This window comes from Ooceraea biroi, chromosome 8 (genome assembly GCF_003672135.1).
Source record: "Ooceraea biroi isolate clonal line C1 chromosome 8, Obir_v5.4, whole genome shotgun sequence".
Lineage (NCBI taxonomy): Eukaryota > Metazoa > Arthropoda > Insecta > Hymenoptera > Formicidae > Ooceraea > Ooceraea biroi.
This window is the reverse complement of record NC_039513.1, coordinates 3636210-3654779: the sequence shown is the minus strand read 5'-3', so window position 1 is coordinate 3654779 and position 18570 is coordinate 3636210. Positions and strand designations below refer to the sequence as shown.

General features: G+C 39.9%; 3 protein-coding genes across 11 annotated transcripts; all 3 read left to right on the top strand.

Moving 5' to 3' along the window:
• The first annotated feature begins 191 nt into the window (after positions 1 to 191).
• On the top strand, positions 192 to 8670 carry LOC105274828. Of its 9 annotated transcripts, none has more exons than XM_026972018.1 (4): positions 4856 to 5149; positions 5554 to 5633; positions 6049 to 6215; positions 7442 to 8670. In XM_026972018.1, the coding sequence occupies exons 3-4, from the start codon at positions 6057 to 6059 to the stop codon at positions 7709 to 7711; spliced, it is 429 nt and encodes a 142-aa protein (XP_026827819.1). In that variant the 5' UTR covers positions 4856 to 5149; positions 5554 to 5633; positions 6049 to 6056; the 3' UTR covers positions 7712 to 8670. The 9 variants fall into 9 exon arrangements, with proteins under 9 accessions (XP_011329570.1, XP_026827819.1, XP_011329575.1 ...); XM_011331273.3 differs by having other exon boundaries at positions 5554 to 5708; XM_011331271.3 differs by having other exon boundaries at positions 5259 to 5708.
• Positions 8671 to 8843: 173 nt separating this feature from the next.
• On the top strand, positions 8844 to 13170 carry LOC113562452. Its single transcript, XM_026972016.1, has one exon. It carries the CDS (start codon positions 10212 to 10214, stop codon positions 11715 to 11717), a length of 1506 nt encoding a protein of 501 aa, XP_026827817.1. The 5' UTR covers positions 8844 to 10211; the 3' UTR covers positions 11718 to 13170.
• A 1802-nt stretch (positions 13171 to 14972) lies between these two features.
• LOC113562474 lies at positions 14973 to 15795 on the top strand. Its single transcript, XM_026972056.1, has 3 exons — positions 14973 to 14976; positions 15103 to 15310; positions 15516 to 15795. The coding sequence occupies exons 1-3, from the start codon at positions 14973 to 14975 to the stop codon at positions 15793 to 15795; spliced, it is 492 nt and encodes a 163-aa protein (XP_026827857.1).
• The last annotated feature ends 2775 nt before the right edge of the window (positions 15796 to 18570 follow it).

Genomic DNA, 18570 nt, shown 5'->3' with positions numbered 1-18570 from the left:
CTCGCCATCGACCCGGGTACGTCCGACCAATCGACGCGTACACCTTCCTGTCGTTTATGTACATTCCGCTGGATCCGGGGGATGGCCCGAACATAGTCGCGTAGGGGATGAACGCGAACAGCGGAGCGCGACGCCGGAGGCGGCGACGGTGGCTGGTAGGGCTGTTTCACGTGTTGCTTCGGTGTAAACACTGACACCCCGAAGCATAATTTAATGATACAAGCCAGCCGGCCGCGCGACATACAGCTGAGAAAAGTGCGATCAACGGTGCTACCTCAAAGGGAACATCAGCCAACTGTGTCTCGAAATTGAGAAAAATCGAAGCTGCGCTTCCAGTGTTTCGACATCGATCCTTTCTGCCTGGCGATGCAAGGTATTTCGACCCTAAACATTTGAAAATGTTGGAAGATAATAATTTAATTTTCTTTAATTTTAATTTTTTATTCTTATCTTTTTAATTCTTACGTATTGTGTAGATGAAGACGTTGACTCGGAAAAGTTGAACAGTATCACGACGATGTATCTTGTTTGCCTTCTAATACAAAGTTCTGTCAGTACACGTTACATTATTGCATAGTAAGCTGATAACACTGTAACGCATTATCGTATATTGTAATATGACGCTTTTCTAGAACGCGTGTTACGTTATTACATAGTAAGCTGGAGGTTAAAAGTGCACGAGGAGTAACCTTGCGGCAAAGTAAAGAAAGGTTTCGCGACCATCCGGCGACGAGAAAATTAATCATCGAGAGAGAAGGAAATATTGATCGATATTGAAATTGGAGATGATAAAGTATATAAGCAATATTTCAATTCTATATAACACAGGCGCTATAATTTTATTTAACATCATCGTATGTAGACAGTAGACTATACCTGTTATCATAAGAAGCATTCCGTTGGCTCAATCAAAACTTTGTAGAACTGTTAAATCGTTGCAGGACCACAGCGTTAAGTGAGATTAATTTAGCATAACTAAATTTAGCACTAAAGCTACGAATAATAAAGCGATAGCGAAATTAAATTTATTATAAGCTTTGAAGAGAAAGACGAGAGAAAATCCTTTTTGAAATAGAATTTGATTATCATTTAATTACATCTATTTAAACAAGAATTAAATAACATTAAGTGATAAAGAAGTTACGATTTTAGTTTAATTCCAAGTTCTTATTCAAGCTAATATTATTATATTAATAATATTAATATTGTTACTTTTTCAGCTTTATATTATCTAGCAATACTTTATTTTAATCGAATCGTTTATAAATTACATATATACAGAATATTAAATTATGCCGAATGGTTGATAACAATTAATTATATTAACGTTTCCTACCATTTTCAACAAATTATAATTATTATTAATCCTTTGATGCTCTTTGAAATAATCAGAGAGCTTTTATTGCACTCTCAAAGGGGAAACATAATGAAAACAGTACACATTTTAAAAATTGTGGACAGTATTCGCGCGCGAACTTCATCAATAGGAATGAAATGTGCGCAGCAAAATGCAAAGAACGCACTACTCATTTGCACAACTCTCAATGCGGCCCAGCAAGTGCTTTCATTTAGTGCTTATCATGCAGTGATAGAATTTCCCGTGTATACGCGATATTTATTGCTGACAATATAACACGTGGAGGCAATCGAAACTTTATGCGACTGTTAAACGGCAACAGTATCGCTGCGCTAAGTGCAAGCAATCTAGTTGCAAACAGAGCTCTTAAAAGGGAGACGGTATCGCATTAGGCAGATTTGCGAGGCTTAAGCGTATTATACGAGTTCGAGATCCCCGACTGCGCGCGCGAATTGCAGTCGTTTATTGCACTTTGTCGCAATTAATTCTAATTCGCATTACGACACAACGGCTATCAACAACTTTATAGCTTCAGAGGCTTACGCAATGCTGATTATAGGTGTCTCAGAAGTCCAGCAAGAGAGGACGGATTATTCATGTTCCTCCTATATTAGAAGCCAAATTAAGATGTGATGCGAAAGGCCAATGTTCGAAAAAAATTAAGCTATAAAAAGATATAATATATGGTACATTGCTTCTTAATACATGGTATATTGCTACCTAAAAGATTTTTATCACAGTTATATTTTTAATTCCAATTACCACAATATTTAATATTAAAAGTTTTTTATTATATTTTGTTATTTTATTACATAAAGTTAAAAAATACGACGACGGATTTCTTTTAATTTTGTCAAAGAAGACGAAACATCCCCTCTGTACTGTCGGAAATATTCCTCTCAATTTAGTGTAACAAGCTTGAAACGCGCATGAAGTTCGTGTCGTGAGCAATTCTCGTCGTCCGAAAGTTATAACGTCTCGCTCTGCGACGGCCTCATAAAATGGTATTAAAGCTACGAACTTATTGTCTGATATTTCTCTTCGACGTCGCATTCAGTAGCGTGTTCCTTGCGCGTCTCGCGCGCAACTAAGCACTTCTCTATTTCTCCCCTTTTGTTTCCTTGTCGGGAAACTTACAAATCTTACAATTTATTTTAGACAGTTCTTTCTCTCAATATATCAAAGTTCGGTCGCGAGTGCTTGCTCACGGTTCTGTTGACCGCAGATAATTCAGCCCCGGCTGTCCCTTCGTGGAGTGCTTCTACCCTTCGATTGGACAGAGATTTCGTTATTTGCTCGTGCTTTATTTTTATTTCAAGTTGTGGTACATCGATAGAGTATCGTACGCGCCAGACAAAATCGATTACATTCTCGTACAAAATTCGTTGACATTAAGCCCTTGCGCTTCTACGACCACTGTACGCCACAAAGAGTTATCGATATTTGTAAACCGTTGTTGACACCCTCCTCGCGTAAATATCGAAATTTGATATTCGGAGGCGATACGGTTCGCGTATTCATGTCGCGTCAATGCAGGATGTCACCATACGTCTCTCAAATGTTATCTGACAAAACATACACGTTACCATTTCACTATGAAAAAAAGAATATTTCATTTCACAATTCTTTATGTGTCCATGAAGAAAGATAATCGTGTGGATAAAAAAATTGCAACGAAAGCTGGACATTAGTCTCATACTGTTAAAAAAAACAATAAGAGAACAAGATAATCTGCTACATTATTTTCTTTCCAAATTTATGTTTTCTAAAAGATATTATGAAAAAGACAATATGCATGTTTAACACAAAAAGAAGTATCAACTTTGCTTAAGCTGTCAATCGGCATAACTTTCATCTATGACAACACGAGTGTATCATCGTTATTTTGTGTCAATTCGGCTTTTCGTTTCTGCGATTGTTATACCGTTAACGTCGGCTTGATATTCGCTGATAGGTATATCCTCTCATGAGAGGTTCGCTCGTTGGTAAAAGTCATAACAGTCGCTGTCTGGGAAACCTGAAATCGATTCCCCTGCGGGTATTCACCCCTACAACGTCCAGGTGCAATAGACCGTGGTGAATATATCGTCTGAAATTATCAGACATTATACCTCAAAGAAAACGCGTCTTTCTCCCTTTTTTTAGCGCGCGATCACGCTATAAAGATTAAATTTTTTGAATTTTGTGAATCGTGATACTGAAATTCATAAATTTGTATGTCATACACCGGCCAGTCGTTTTATTACATCATCATTTTTATTTGTAATTTTTCGTGTGATCTTTATTTATATTATATATTGGCAAAGATGTAACGTTTCACGTTCAAAGGAAAATATCTTTTAATTACTCAATCTGTTTTCGCTAAATAAATTACATAAAGATGTGTGAAATCTGCTGTTTAAATCGCCAAAGCGGATTAAATGGAATCAAGGGGTCGCTAATGCACGAAATTACGTTCCGTTGGAATTGACAAGTTATATACGGGAGAATATAACTTTCCGAGTGCGAGAAGCGATATACAATTGCCGCTGGCACTTAGGGACGACATCGCCAGCGTACATTAAGTTAGGTAAACTAATGCGCTCTATTAGTACTTCCGATTAAGAATTCCGCCGTAGCAAGATGCTCTCGGAACTTACGCTAATAGACCGCGGAACGTAATATTGCTGTGCCGGGCAGCGCGAAAGTACTTGATGCGATAAATTAAAAAAAAAGAAAAGAAAAGAGGGAGCAGCAAGATTCTCGCAAATCTGCAAAAGCTAGTTTAAATTTGCGTAAAAGTATATTCGCTTATAAAAGTATGATAATGTATTCGTAGCGCAATGGTCTAATACAATTATGTCAGATACGGCTAAAATAAAACCGCATATATTTTATTTCCTTATCACTTCTTTCCACGCTAGATGTCACTATCCTATGCTCGTAATGGTAAAATACGCTCTCCACTTGATATATACCTTTACTAAAAAAGAATTAGCTTTAAAGCAGCAGCGGAAAAAATGTTTGCTGAGAATATATTGTTCGAAGATTCTCAACTTTCGTCTTAAATTGCATTTTAGACCCCAAGAGCTCGTTACGAAGAACCTCAAACGCCGGGTCTCCATCGATCGTTCGCGCTTTTAATTAACGCCCGACAAAGCGCATCATCCTCCCTAGTTGCAGCTATACGATCATGATTAACCTTCGACGAAGGACACGGCCACTAACACGATAGGGCAGTGCTGTCCAGCATCCTAAAAATTGATTACGCGCTACGGGGATGATAACGGATGATAAAGGGGAAGGACAGCGGCAAAATTCGGGTGTTCAGGATGATTTTGTACCTCCCCATGCTCCAAGTTTGTTCAGCCGATCCGACGATCAGTGGCGTCGCGACACGCGATGACTCGACTTTGACGTCGTGCGGGTCGCGGTCGCAGCAACAGATCCCCTCGTCAGCCACCGCGAACATATTGATTTTCGACTTTCGAGGTTTCTGGAGCAACCCCTCGACGCAACCCCGACGCAGGCGCTGACGTCGGCAGCATGGCGGAAACCAGCTGCAACTGCCGCTCGCCTGGACCACCGCCTGCGTGCGGACCCGTCGCGATTTTCGCGTATTTCCACGAGCAGAAACCCGCTAAATTTGCCGCTTGAATTGCGGCCAAATCCAAAATCGTCATCACCGCGATTAGTAGCTTAGTCTTGCCGACGGTTTCGTGAAGCGACACGACCGAACTCTCAGTAAGATGAACGCGAACGTACGCGTCGCCACGTGCTTCCAGTTCGCGCTACTGATCGCCCTCACAAGTGGTGAGTGTGGAACATGCTTGAATTTATTCGATTTCAAACCTGTCTATTTTGTCGGAAAGTCGGATCGTTTCTTTTTTGGGAGTATTCAATCTAGTGAAATTTTCTTTAGCTTAATCAGAAGAAGGGAAAGGAAGAAAAAGAGAAAAGAATGGAAAGAACGTAGAGTGCATGATTCTCAAAATCAGCTGCAATTCTATGATTACTTTAGCGCAATTGTAAAGCAGGGTATTACTCAGGACTTGTAACTCTCCAAGATTTTCAAGATGTTTTTTCCGAGATATTCTCGTAACCGAGAAATTGATTTTTCAAACTGGTATATTACATTGCGCAACTACCTATATACGATTGCAATGGTCGTAAGCAAGCGCTCTCGAACTTTCATCGACTTTCTTATGACCCAACAGGTGCTGACACGGAATTTGTAAAGCATTGTATTCGTGGCACTATCTATCTCTGCTCGAACCAAGCGTTTTTCATTCGGAAGGTAGAAATGCAACAGATTAAAATACAATCTTAATCGATAAGATTAAAATACAATCTTACTCATTCTTCTGCAAAAGTAAGACAAGCACAGAATTTTTTATATAAATAATACTACGTTTGCCACGTACCTCAAATAACGTTGATTCGATCAACGATGATCCGTGAGTGCTCAAAACTGTAGAGAGCGAAATGAATCCGATACAGTGGAATATCTAAAAAACAAAAAAATAAAACTCATATAACTGAAATCTCTTTTTTCATCTTTCAAATTTCCTTAATTAGAGCTCCTGTACGAAATGATAGTATATTTCGTTGGATTCCGCAGATAGATCTGACGGCCACTTAAACCGTTAAATGAAAATAGCTTACACGATTCTACTTATATTTTCTATAGACGCAAAATATTCATAAAACAGGTCAGCTAATGTCAAAGGAGCATCGAACCCACGCGGCTTCCGAAAGAGCCAACGAGTTATGGTGCTATCAATGCGACACTATGGAAGATGGCGAAAAATGCTCCAACCTTTCCGGCAATTACAGTGTCTTCGAGCATAAGTGCGTGGATGACAAAAGGATCTGCATGGTGAGGCCACGAAATACGTTTGAATTTACATATTCCGTTTTTGTACGATACATTTTAATGCAGTATAGCATTTTCTTTAATATCTATATTATGTACGTATTAAGCTAACCGTGAAATTCGAATAAATTTACATTCGAGTTATATTCTACACAAAGCTTAAATTAAATTACAATTTTAATTAATAAAATGAAGGAAATATAAAAACTGATTTTCAAAAGAAACCTGAAATAGTTTTCAGTTATATTACGAGTTTGCATGTATCAGGACGGACAATTCGTGACAGATTCGCGTGTGCGACTAATGCGTACTTGTTACGTCAATTTATAATATATTACTTGTTTATCTGAGCAAATTGATATCCAATTAAATACGTCATGTTTATAAATGCGTTTAGCTGTACCGGTGAATTATTACATATATGAGATACTTCGAATTTCGCAGTTATCTATTTATCAGTAATAATAATCACATGAAAATGTCAAATGATACTCTTTAGATAAAATTTAATGCACAATTTCCTCTCCAATCGCTTGTACAGTAAAAACTATTCAATGTGTGAAAAATATAGTAAAAACAAATGTCGTAATACTATTTCTCACATGTAAAGATTTTTATTTTTTAGGGAACATGCATATCTCAAACATTTAAAAAAATCTATAAAATAATTTACTTTCTAATACTCATGGAATATTCGTGCATACTACAAAACCATCACAAATCACAGTTTTTGTAATTTTTTTTGGATAAAAGTAAACCTAGTAAATCCACAAAATATACACAGAATAATTACAAGCTATCGAATTCCCTTTGTGATATAAAGCCCTTGTATAAGCTAATAAAACCATGAAATATAATAACTTTTGATAACATAAATCTGTGATTTATATAGAATGAAAACGTTAAATGATAAAAATAAAATAGCAATTTCCGTCTTATTAATAAATATTACACGATCATATCCATTTATATGTGTACATTTACATCATAAACATTATAAAATATCTCTTTATATAATTTTCGTAAAAAAAAGAAAACGAACATTGAATTAAAAATTTACAAAAAATATCTGATGTAGGTGCAAATAATGACATTTCATAACAACTCTTGATTAAACCTGCACTCGATTCCCGATTGGCTAATACAATTAAAAAGTAAAACAGTATTCCGTTCTGTTTCTTCTGCCTGGCAATCATATTTATGCGTCTACATGTGTATTCAAATTACAGGTAAAGCGGGTTTCCTATTCGACCAGCACCGAGAACTCGACCTCGATGCCGCAAACCTGGTCTCTAGAGAGGCACTGTACAAACAAATGCGAGCCGGGATGCATCGTGATCGGCGAGCGCACCAAACTCTACGCTTGCACCGCCTGTTGCGAGAAGAATCTGTGCAACACCGGTACCGGCACCGCAAACGACCTAACGATTAAAGAAATTGATCTTCTTCTAGCCTTCGTGTTGCAACTTGTCGTGATCGTCATCATGTGTCCATCGTGACAATGTTAATAAACATTATTAGTTTACAAGTTACTAGTTACTACAATTGCCAGTTATAATTCACTCCCTGTTGCTTATTTTCACAAACGTCTAATAATACTTACGATTTATCTCTAATACTAAAAAGTGACGAAACGCTTTGTATCAGATTGTATAATAAGCGACTTTACAAAAAATGGATAGATTTTTCAAATGAAAGCATTAATCTAAAATAACCAGCGCGCAACAACTCGAGGGACAGCAAAGACAATGACGATATCAAGTAAAATTCTTGCATTGTATTTAGGGAAGGTTATATGAATCGGTTTGGGTTTTATCGAAAAAGTCCGAAGTCGCTTACTGCACAACCTCGAATATTTTATAATTAATGTATCCGTAAAGTTTCTGAACCGATTCATATTTAAGAATGTTCACAAAATTCGCCTTTCTGTGAACATGCTAACATCTCTAACATTAAATGTGGCTGTAATTAGATTAATACGACGTTCCAACCTATTGTTAATTGCATCAACTGTTTCTCCATATATTTTTCTCTTTTTACATGTAAGAATGTTTTTATATATTAGTCTGCTCTTAGATGTATATTTAATGATAGTGTTCTTACCTATTTAACATTGCAGCTAATGCCAAGAATTAAATTATATATTTAAAAATTCTCTGTAGAGAATTATTAATTGAAAATTGACCGATTGTGAGTCAACGGCAAGTCGAAACGAGTGCCATCTATCGTTGGATATCGATTTCAACTAACCGTTAGTTGCGTATCGACTGTGCATAATGCGGCATGATAGAATAAATAAAAAGATAGTTATTATAGTTTATGAAAAAAGAAAGTATTTTTGAATAACTTTTGTGTGATAATACTGTCATATTAAATATTAAATCATTTATATTTCAATAAAGAATTTATATCACAAAAAGTTGAGACACACCAGCAACCAATAAATAGTTTTGCTCGCATTAATAGTTTTTCTATCAGAATTACTATGTGTATTTACATTTCATAATTTATAATTTATAATTTATATTTTATATTTTACATTTTATATTTCGTACTTTCTATTTTTGTATAATTATCACAATTTACATTTAATCACATTATTAGATATTTGCAATTAATTTCAGCAATACGATCTGCATGATAAACATTTTATACACATACATGTGTGCGTACACATGCTATATAAATACAAATTTCCAATGCTTTAATTTTACAGTGCGATGAGTAATTTTACAAAATTTATTTGCACGATTTATAACAATCCAAGCAAATGCCTGAAGAAATCATGAAATTATTTAAATCAGCGGTGTTCACAATCGTCAATAGTTACATCCACTGCTGATATACTATTCCAAGTAAGTTACTCTTCTTTTTTCTCTCATGTCTTTTCGATTCTCTGGTCTTCAGGCCCCGCCATTCGTGCAGCGTTCATCTTCAGATGTCCGCGGCGTCTTTGCTATTCCGCAGCCGCATCAGCGAGCACTTCCATAGAAAACGGAAGAAGAAAACGAGGATTTATTATGTGTAATAATTATGTTACTCGTGATGCGTTTTCCACGCGATGGTTCACTTCCTTGGACTGTCAGCCGCAGTTACCAAGAAATACGCGACACCAAAAGAAAACTCCTCGTGCAATCGGCACGCACGCCCAGCATGACCGCGCGTTCGAAGTAACCACGGTCGTCACATAAATATGCTAAAATCCTTTTGTGACTCGCGATCTATCAACCACAAAATCAACAAAGCTGCCATCCCTCACTGCGCTCCTGGCTGCGTCGCCCCTATTGTACTGCATGTTCCGACAGTTTGAAAGAAAGCGACATGAATCGGCGAACTGCAGATCTACGCTTAACGAATTAATTGCGTAATCGATGATGTTTATTTCATATCGATTCGGATATGCAAATAAACAAAAGAACTGTTTCTTCTAAAAATAATGTCTATTTGCAGAACCTCTCCGTCAATCCAAATAAAATTGCACAAAAACTGGAATTATGACGGGTTTACATAAGCGTATTTGGTAAAGAGAGAAGTTATATTACTAATTGCATATTTCAAAAAATATTACGTAGGGACCTTTCATTCTTTATTCTTTATTTATCGAATTGAGCGTTATATTCTCATCTCCGTCGTTTTTATCGTAACCAATTGGAACTCCATTGATTGCGATGCAATTGCGAAAACTGACCGCAGCACTCAACGGTGATAATATCTTTGTTGAGTTTATACCGAACTGTCGCGCCAACACACGCGCGCTTTTCGCAATAAACGCCGCTGGCGCGCGTTTGCGCTGCGTCAGTCTAGTACCGGGGAAGCGGAAGAAAATCACGGTGACGATATTGCGCCGGCAGACTGTCGGTTGGACGGACGATCGGCTCTTCGCCGATTCGTTGTTACAACTTGTCGAGTAACCGCAGGACACGCGTTCACGGGTTCGCGTAGTCAGTCAGTCAGTCAGTCAGTCGGTATCAGTGCGAGGAGGTCCATCGGAAAGCCAGTATGTACGCGTCGGGACCGTCCTGCTACGTCGCGCTGGTCCTACTGTGTTTTGCCTCGTCCGTCTTCGGCCGTCCGACGACGGGGGTGGTTTATCGCACGGACAGGCCGAGGAAGTGCTGCGACATCGGTTACGCGTTCAACGAGGACCTGGAATGCGTTCATGTGGACCCGGACAGGATCAACTACACCACCTTCGACGCTTGGAGGACACTATCGTCGCAGCGCTCACGGCAGGCCACCGTGATCTCGTCCGTGCAGGGGTTGAACTGTCGCGTTCATGGCGCTGGCTGGTACCCCGTACGTCACCCGTCGCGCGTCCCCCGGCTCCGCGTATCAAGGGACTATTGTGTCGAGAACATGATCAACGGCACGGCGGTATTGGCCGAGTGTCCCAGTCAAGAGATCAGCGTGACACCGGATACCGGCAGCTCTGCGGAATCGATGGTGGTGACGAGAACGACGACCACCACGACGACCATCGTTACTGTCACGACCATCACCACGACTATCACGACGAGGATGATGATTAACGATGTGTCGTCGTCGAACGTGTCGTCGAACACGTCGTCGAACTTGACGGACGGCGATCACAGGGAGGTGTATCGTCACAGCAACGGTCTGAGCACAGTGTACTTCTGGGGCGCGCAGACCTACATGGACACCAACCTGGCGCACGTTGTCCTCTGCAGCATCGTCGTCGCGGTGTACCTGCTGGCGCGAGACCTGGGCAAGAGCATCTACAATCGCGCAGTGCTGCGTCATAACGTCTGCCTGCTGCTGCAGGGTTGCATCTTGCTGTTCTTCGGCTACTGCGACATCTGCGACTGCCTGATCAACGTCGACGTCGCCGTATTTCTCTGGATAGTGCAGCAGTACTTCACGAACGCTACGGTCTTCTGGCTGAACGTGATCTGCATCGACATGACCCTGTCCATCACGCGGTTTCGCTGGCTCGTGGGATCCGGCCAGCGGACCGTCCAAGAGGAGAACAGGCGATTCCTGTTGTACGGCGCGTTCGCCTGGGGCGGCGCCTTCATTCCGGCCCTCTTCGCCTTCGTCTTGGAATTCTATCCCGGAATACCCGAGGATTTCCCGCTCAAACCGAATTACCGTCGTTATCGCGGCGGTCCGAACTTCATGGTGATCATCTACTTCTTTAGCCTGCCGTTGCTGACGCTCTTCTGGAATAACGTGCTGTTTGTCTTCACCACGTACAAGATCGTACGGATACAGCGCAGCACGGAAATCGCGACGCGGAATCAGACTAATGCCCTCAGGAAAAAGTACTTTCTGTTCCTGCAAATGTACCTGTTGATGGGTGCACCGTGGTTCTTCGGCTTGCTTCTGGCGTGCATGAACAAACTAGTGGTGTTGAAGATATGCCGGCTGATATGGCCGATAATTTGGCTCCTGATGCTGGCTACTCAGAAGAAGCTGCTGCGAAGGGTCATGAATAAGTTGCGATGCGTCATGAAGACGCGGGAGGCTAGCACGACGAACTCATAGATACTTCTACTCGCTCTCGCGATTAAATTCACAGTCATTGTTGCGCCTTTAGGCGTTGAAAAATGTAAACGCAACGAATCGGTCTCGATCAACGTCAGTCGCACGACGGTGGCAAGACGGGAGAGAAAATCGGGGAACGTCCGTTTGTCGTCATTGTTGCGTAAATCGCGACGTTGATGGCAAAGTTCCTCTTGCTCATCGTTGCACTCGCGCGCGGATCATTTGCATTCTTCTCTTGCGCAACCCATAGGAAACCCCCTCAGTTAAGGAAAAAAAAAAAGAGGAGACGGAGCCGACGATGAGGCGCGCGTCGCCGCAATATCCGATACCGCGGCGAATCGCGTTCGGAAAAACTCCGCGTCCGCGGGAATTGCGCCGAGGCGAACGGATAATAAAGGAGTCGGCGCGACGTCGTTTCCTGCCGGGACGCGTTTTAATCACCGTATTTGCGACGCGTCACCGCTCACCGCCGCGTGCCTGCATCGCGTTTTTTTTTTAATGACGAGTATAGAATATTAACTCGTTAATATTTAACGCGCGTGGGCGATATATCGAAAAGCGGACCAAGCGTATGTTTCACGACGATCTCGCGCGAACGGGAACGTAATTCGTCATTTGCACAAGAAAGATTATCTCGTATGTAATAAATAAAAATATAATTGAAATGCGCCAGATGCTTTTTTATCGTATATTTTTTTGTATCCAGTATTAGGTGGGCGAAAGCTCCCATCGCAGGTTGTAAATATCGCGGATATAGAAATGCCAGTATCTAGTCAATGGGAGAATAGAATCAAGTCAATTAACATGTATAAATACAACTTGCCAGAAGGAAATTACCTTGAATTGCACGAGAAATAGCGTAATAACTCTGAAACAGCGTAATAACGACTGCGAGGAATCGATAGGTAATAGCCTACGAGTCTACGATTTATTAAAGGCGTATATTGATTCGGTGTCCTTGCATGCGGCGCAAAACGCAAAAAAAGGATCATCATAGTTCTCTAGAGACTACTGCAATACCACAGATAAGTATTTCTGAGAATGTGATAGAGGATATTATGTGTGATATGTAGGATAGATAAGATTGTATGATAACTATAGTTTCTAGCTCGTGCTACTAGTATTTAGACACAGTAGTGTATTGTTAGTAGTGTATTATTAGTACAAACATAACTACTTGTCGCATATGTTAAATTGCAATTTATATTGTACATGGAAAAACCTGAATATTTTTAAAAGGAAAAAAGACATTTAGTCAGCGTTACTCTCTTATTTAGAATGCAAGAACACGAGTTGAAGATAAATTTGTCGGAAATAGCGGAAAAATGTTCAGCGCACGTGAACTCAGGGAATTTGTCAGGACGGAAACATCCATGACGAATATTTATAAAGAACTGGCTGTAAATAATTAAAAAATGTACAAATAAATACAAACATATTTAATTTAAATATATTCTGACAATGCTCTCTTGTAATATATCCTTCTCACAAAGAAAAAATATATTGCGCTCCTTTTTATCGCTGTTGATGCATTATTATTATTTTATTGAAAGTTATGTATTGGGTCATTAAGTATGAAACTTTACAAATAGAACATAAACTTTTGCATTTTTTGGCACATGGACATGATTTATTTTCAATCGAAGTATGCGCCCATGTTATCTACACACTTCTGCCATTTTAGTGGTAGTTGGTCTATGCCTCTACTATAGAAGCCAGGAGTACGGGAATCGATGAAGTCGCGGAAGGCTGTTTCGACTGCCTGTTGAGAATTGAAGAATTTTCCCACCAACAAGTTGTCCAAATTCCGGAAGAAGTGATAGTTGGTAGGTGATAGATCTGGTGAATATGGTGGATGACGGAGAGTTTTCAATTCCAACTCCTGTAGCTTTGCCACGGTCAGTCGTGCAGTGTGCGGTCGAGCATTATCATGCAACAGGAGTGGCATTGACCGATTGACCAATTTCGGTTGTTTAATAACAAGTTGTTGCATCATTTCGTCCAGTTGCTTGCAATATACTTCAGCCGTTATCAATGTACCAGGTTTCATAAAGTTGTAGTAGATAACACCTGACCTGGACCACCAAACAGTCACCATAAACTTCTTCTGTGTAATGTTGGGTTTCGCGTGATGTCTCGGTGGTTCATCAGCGTTCAACCACTGATGTGAGCGTTTACGATTGTCGTAGAGTATCCACTTTTCATCGCAGGTCACAATTCGATTAAAAAAAGATTCATTTTTGTGACGGGAAAGCAAAGAAAGTGAAGCCTCTAGACGTTGCGCCTGCTGCGCATCGGTCAATTCGTGCGGGACCCATTTGTCCAACTTCTTTATCTTACCAATTGCAGCTAAATGAACCAATATGGTGGGTATGGAAACATTGAATATCGATGCCAATTCACGTGTACTTTGAAATGGATCGGACTCTACTACGGCTCTCAAGTGATCATTATCCATCTTCGTCTTTGGTCTTCCACGTGGCTCATTATCGAGGCTGAAATCTCCATCTCTGAAGTTTTTGAACCAATTGCCCACCGTTGCTTTAGTAGTTGAACCTTCACCAAATACAGCGTTGATATTACGAGCTGTCTCCGACCCTGTGGTTCCACGGCGGAACTCATATTCATAAATCACACGAATTTTGGACTTTTCCATAGTTCTATAAAAAAGAATCCACCAATAAAACTAATGAAGATATTTGAACAAACAAATATGACATTTGAAGAGCGAACATACATCTATCACACTAACCTAACCTGATACTGACGTCTAGCGCCAAATTTGAGATAACAAATGTTAAAGATGGCGCTTTTACATTGTAAAGTTTCATACTTAATGACCCAATATATTAAAATATGTATCTCGCACGCTCGTTCTGATTGATGCCAAGATTCTATGATAAATGTCTTCTACTTATCTGTACTGTTAGAACTGGTATTTTCTATGTGTGCTTTAACATTCGTCAGAGTATTGTTATCCTTCTTGGATTTTCCACAAAGCTGTTAACTAGAAAAGGCTTACTCGCTAATCTTCTCGTATGTGTGAATGCGACATGAGTCATCGCCTGAGCATTGCTGTCATAGATTGCATCAATATTTATGTCGCGCCATTGCATCGCGTGTGCGCAGATTCGTGTATGTTATCTCGTGTAAAAACAAAAGCCAATTTATTTTTGCGTCAATTTTTTTTATCCGTAATATTTATTTCTACATAATTTATTTTGCGAATCTTTGTGCGTCGTATTTACAATTAACATGGGTGAGTACAGGAGAAAAAAATATTGAGTAAAACAATTTAGAAAGTGCACTGAGAGATATCGAGAGCATGTGAAAAATATTTTAACGTATATTCGATAAACCCTTACACAAAGAAATATATTTTCAGAAACAATTATGTCCAATCAGCAGTTTAAAAATAGTAGCGCTTTTCATCCCGCGGATCCGCCGCACGGTATGCAAAATTACGATGTAGAAGCTCTAACGAGGGACCAGAAACAAGCTCTGAACGAAATGAAAATGATCACTCGAAGGGAAAACGAAATTTACTTCAATTCTCATCCGGAAATCAAAAGCTTGATTACCATTTTATTAAGGTGAATCTAGACATAAATTTATAATAATTTATAATAAATTGAGGAAAATTCATATATTTTATGATAATATCATGTACAGGTTTAATGTGTATCCTCTCTTTTTCAATAATTTCACAGAAAATGTGAAATACGATTTTTGCTGCTTCATACGCGATGAGAATACAGACATGAAATTAATGACGTGTCATTAAAATCGCTCTCGCAGACACGTCTTATCGAAGCAGCCGCTCATCGATATTCCCGAAGTCGTGGGCGCATTTTTCAACAGACCACGTCGTGAGATTGTCATTGACCTTCTGCATCACTTGTCGTCCGCCGACGGTGTCGATAGCGCACGATCGAATATAATAGATGATCTTCGACGAGAAGTATTTCCAGAATTTGACGTTCACAAAATTCGCAGTAGCGACGATTCAAGCTCACAATCCGATTACGAATTGTGCGAGTGCAATTACAAAGGGAGTAACATACAATATATTCATTAAACCCCGATTTAACTAATATAATTAACCTACACTTATACCCTTTGTGGAATTTAAGATCAAATTCATGAATCCTTATGCAGAACAGGATTTCTAATAATAATTCACGTAATTGCCTTTATGTCTTTCATAGATTTAAGATTAGATAGCTCTGTCGAGGCTTGTGCTCGATTTTTATCATGGAAATAACTGTTAATAATAAGTCGATTATATTAAATAAATTATATTGAATGGCTGTACTATATTTGTAGAGAGAGAGACAGAGAGAACGCTATGCATATCTCTTCAGCATCAGTTTCACATACGCGTTAACGCGCAACCGGTTGCCTTATTAATCTGAGCCTTATCTTATTTATCAAACGGTTGAATAAACGACACGCCATTGCTCGTAATTAATGCGCGCGCGTAGAGAAAGTAATAACGGCGCGTCGATAAAGGTAAAAATGGAGCGTGAAAATGCGGTTGTGCCCGAGCACCTGACAATATTCAGCGACAATATTTATCTAGTGCGCCAACGACGGCGATTATTTCGCTGAGTAATATGATGGGCGGTTAGGACCAGTTGCAGCAAAGCCGATCGGCGCTAACCTCGATTAATGAAATCTCGTTGCTCTATCTACGCAGTGTTCCACCGCCGTTATTTTAACGGTCCGATTCTCTGGCTCGACTTCGATGCTGCACTTCTGTACTTTAACGCTATATATCGTCACACGAATAATTGTCAAAGAGTGCAAGTAAATCCGAGCTGCATCGTCAACAAGAAAGCCGTCTAAAAATGGATCCTCAAGACGTTGAAGTGCTGAATATCAATGAATCGCAATAAAATCGTGGACCATCGAACGTTTCCGCGGAAAAATCGAAGAATATTTAAATCCGCGGAACTGAAGTCATTAAAAGATTAAAAGCACCGATATCGGGACACCGCGTATATCTCGATTGAAACTCTGATAAATCGGAAACACCAATTAAAGATCGGTTAAGGCCGTCAGCGCAATTTATCGTTGGAGCGAAAAAGTTCAACTGCGAATTCCGTCGTCGCGTTCGGCTTGATTGGCCGTCTTGTCGCGTGAGATAAGTCGAGCGAAATTAATCAGTTGTAAAAACGATCGTATCGCGCACGAAGCGACATACATACGTCTACGCACTTCCGCCGTGGAGCTTCCAGTTGCGGCGAGGTTCCTTCGCGATTGTTTGAGCAGTCGTTCGAATTCCGGTACCGGCGTCGCACAGGCCCCCTTTCATCCGCATTTCCGCTATCTCTTGATATCGCTACCGGCTGCGCGCCGCGTCTTCCGATTGCGCTTCGATAAGCGCGCCTGCACTTCTTCCATCCGTGCAGGTGTCACGCATCCTTGGGCTTTCTCGGCTCTGCTACGTAGCTCAAGGTGTCCGGTACATTTACACAAGTCAGACAAGTCTAAAAAACGAAACTATGAGGAAGCATTTACAATGTATGTTCAGCGAATGCTGTTCGATTACGCAAATACAGCTGTCGAAGCGAGTCCGTTTCTCCCTGCAGTTACCAGGTCGCAATTTGTTCCGCAAATCATTTATCTGCGTATTACAATAAAATCAAGCAAATCTCTGCTAAGCTTAATACTTGAATACTTGATGGAAAAGAATCGGATAAAATTGCTGATATTATTCAACCGATTTAAGACTTACGAAACTGTTATCGTTTGCAGCATCGAACACTCTTGACGCAAGACATATTGGGTTGGCCAAAAAGTAATTGCGTTTTTTTTCCAATAGATGGACATACATGTCTTGAAATGTAACTAACTTCATTCTAAACCGCAAATTAATTATGTAGGTTAACAACTCACAGTTCAAGCTTGTTTTAGAAAAAGAAAGTACACGATTTCGTTAACAATTGTTTCTTTGCCGTCGATTTCAAAATGGAAAATCAAAAAGAACATTTTCGTCATATTTTGTTTTATTACTTCCGAAAAGGGAAAAACGCTGTGCAAGCTCATAAAAAGTTATCTGATGTATATGGCGAAGATGCTTTAAAACTGCGGCAGTGTCAAAATTGGTTTACTAAATTTCGATCTGGAGATTTTAATGTGAAAGATGCACCACGCTCGGGAAGGCCAATCGAAATTGATGATGACAAAATAAAGGCACTGATCGATTCCAATCGGCGTTTAACGACACGAGAGATTGTTGAGAATCTTAACATATCGAAATCGAGTGTTGAAAACCATTTAAAACGACTTGGATACATTAGTAAGCTCAAAGAAATTCATCTCACTAAGCGTATTGACATCTGCGATTCTCTTTTGAAACGTGAGGAAAATGATCGATTTTTGAAACGTATGATAACAGGCGACGAAAAATGGATCGTCTACAACGTCAAACGAAAAAGATGGTGGAGCAAGCGTGATGAACCTGCTGAAAGCACTTGAAAAGCAGATATTCACCAAAGAAAGATTATGCTGTCAGTCTGGTGGGACTTTAAAGGTATTGTGTATTTTGAGCTGCTTGCAAGGAATCAAACCATTCATTCAGACGTATACTGTCGTCAACTGGATTGCTATCAAACAGAAACGTCGAGAATTGGTGAATCGCAAAGGTGTTGTGTTTCACCATGATAACGCTAGACCACGTACAAGTTTGGTCACTCGTGAAAAATTGTTGCAGCTTGGATGGGATGTGTTACCACCACCATATTCGCCAGACCTGGCACCATCAGATTACCATTTGTTTCGTTCTTTGCAAAATGCCTTGAATGGTAAAACCTTGACTGCTGATGAGGATATGAAATCGTTGTTGGAA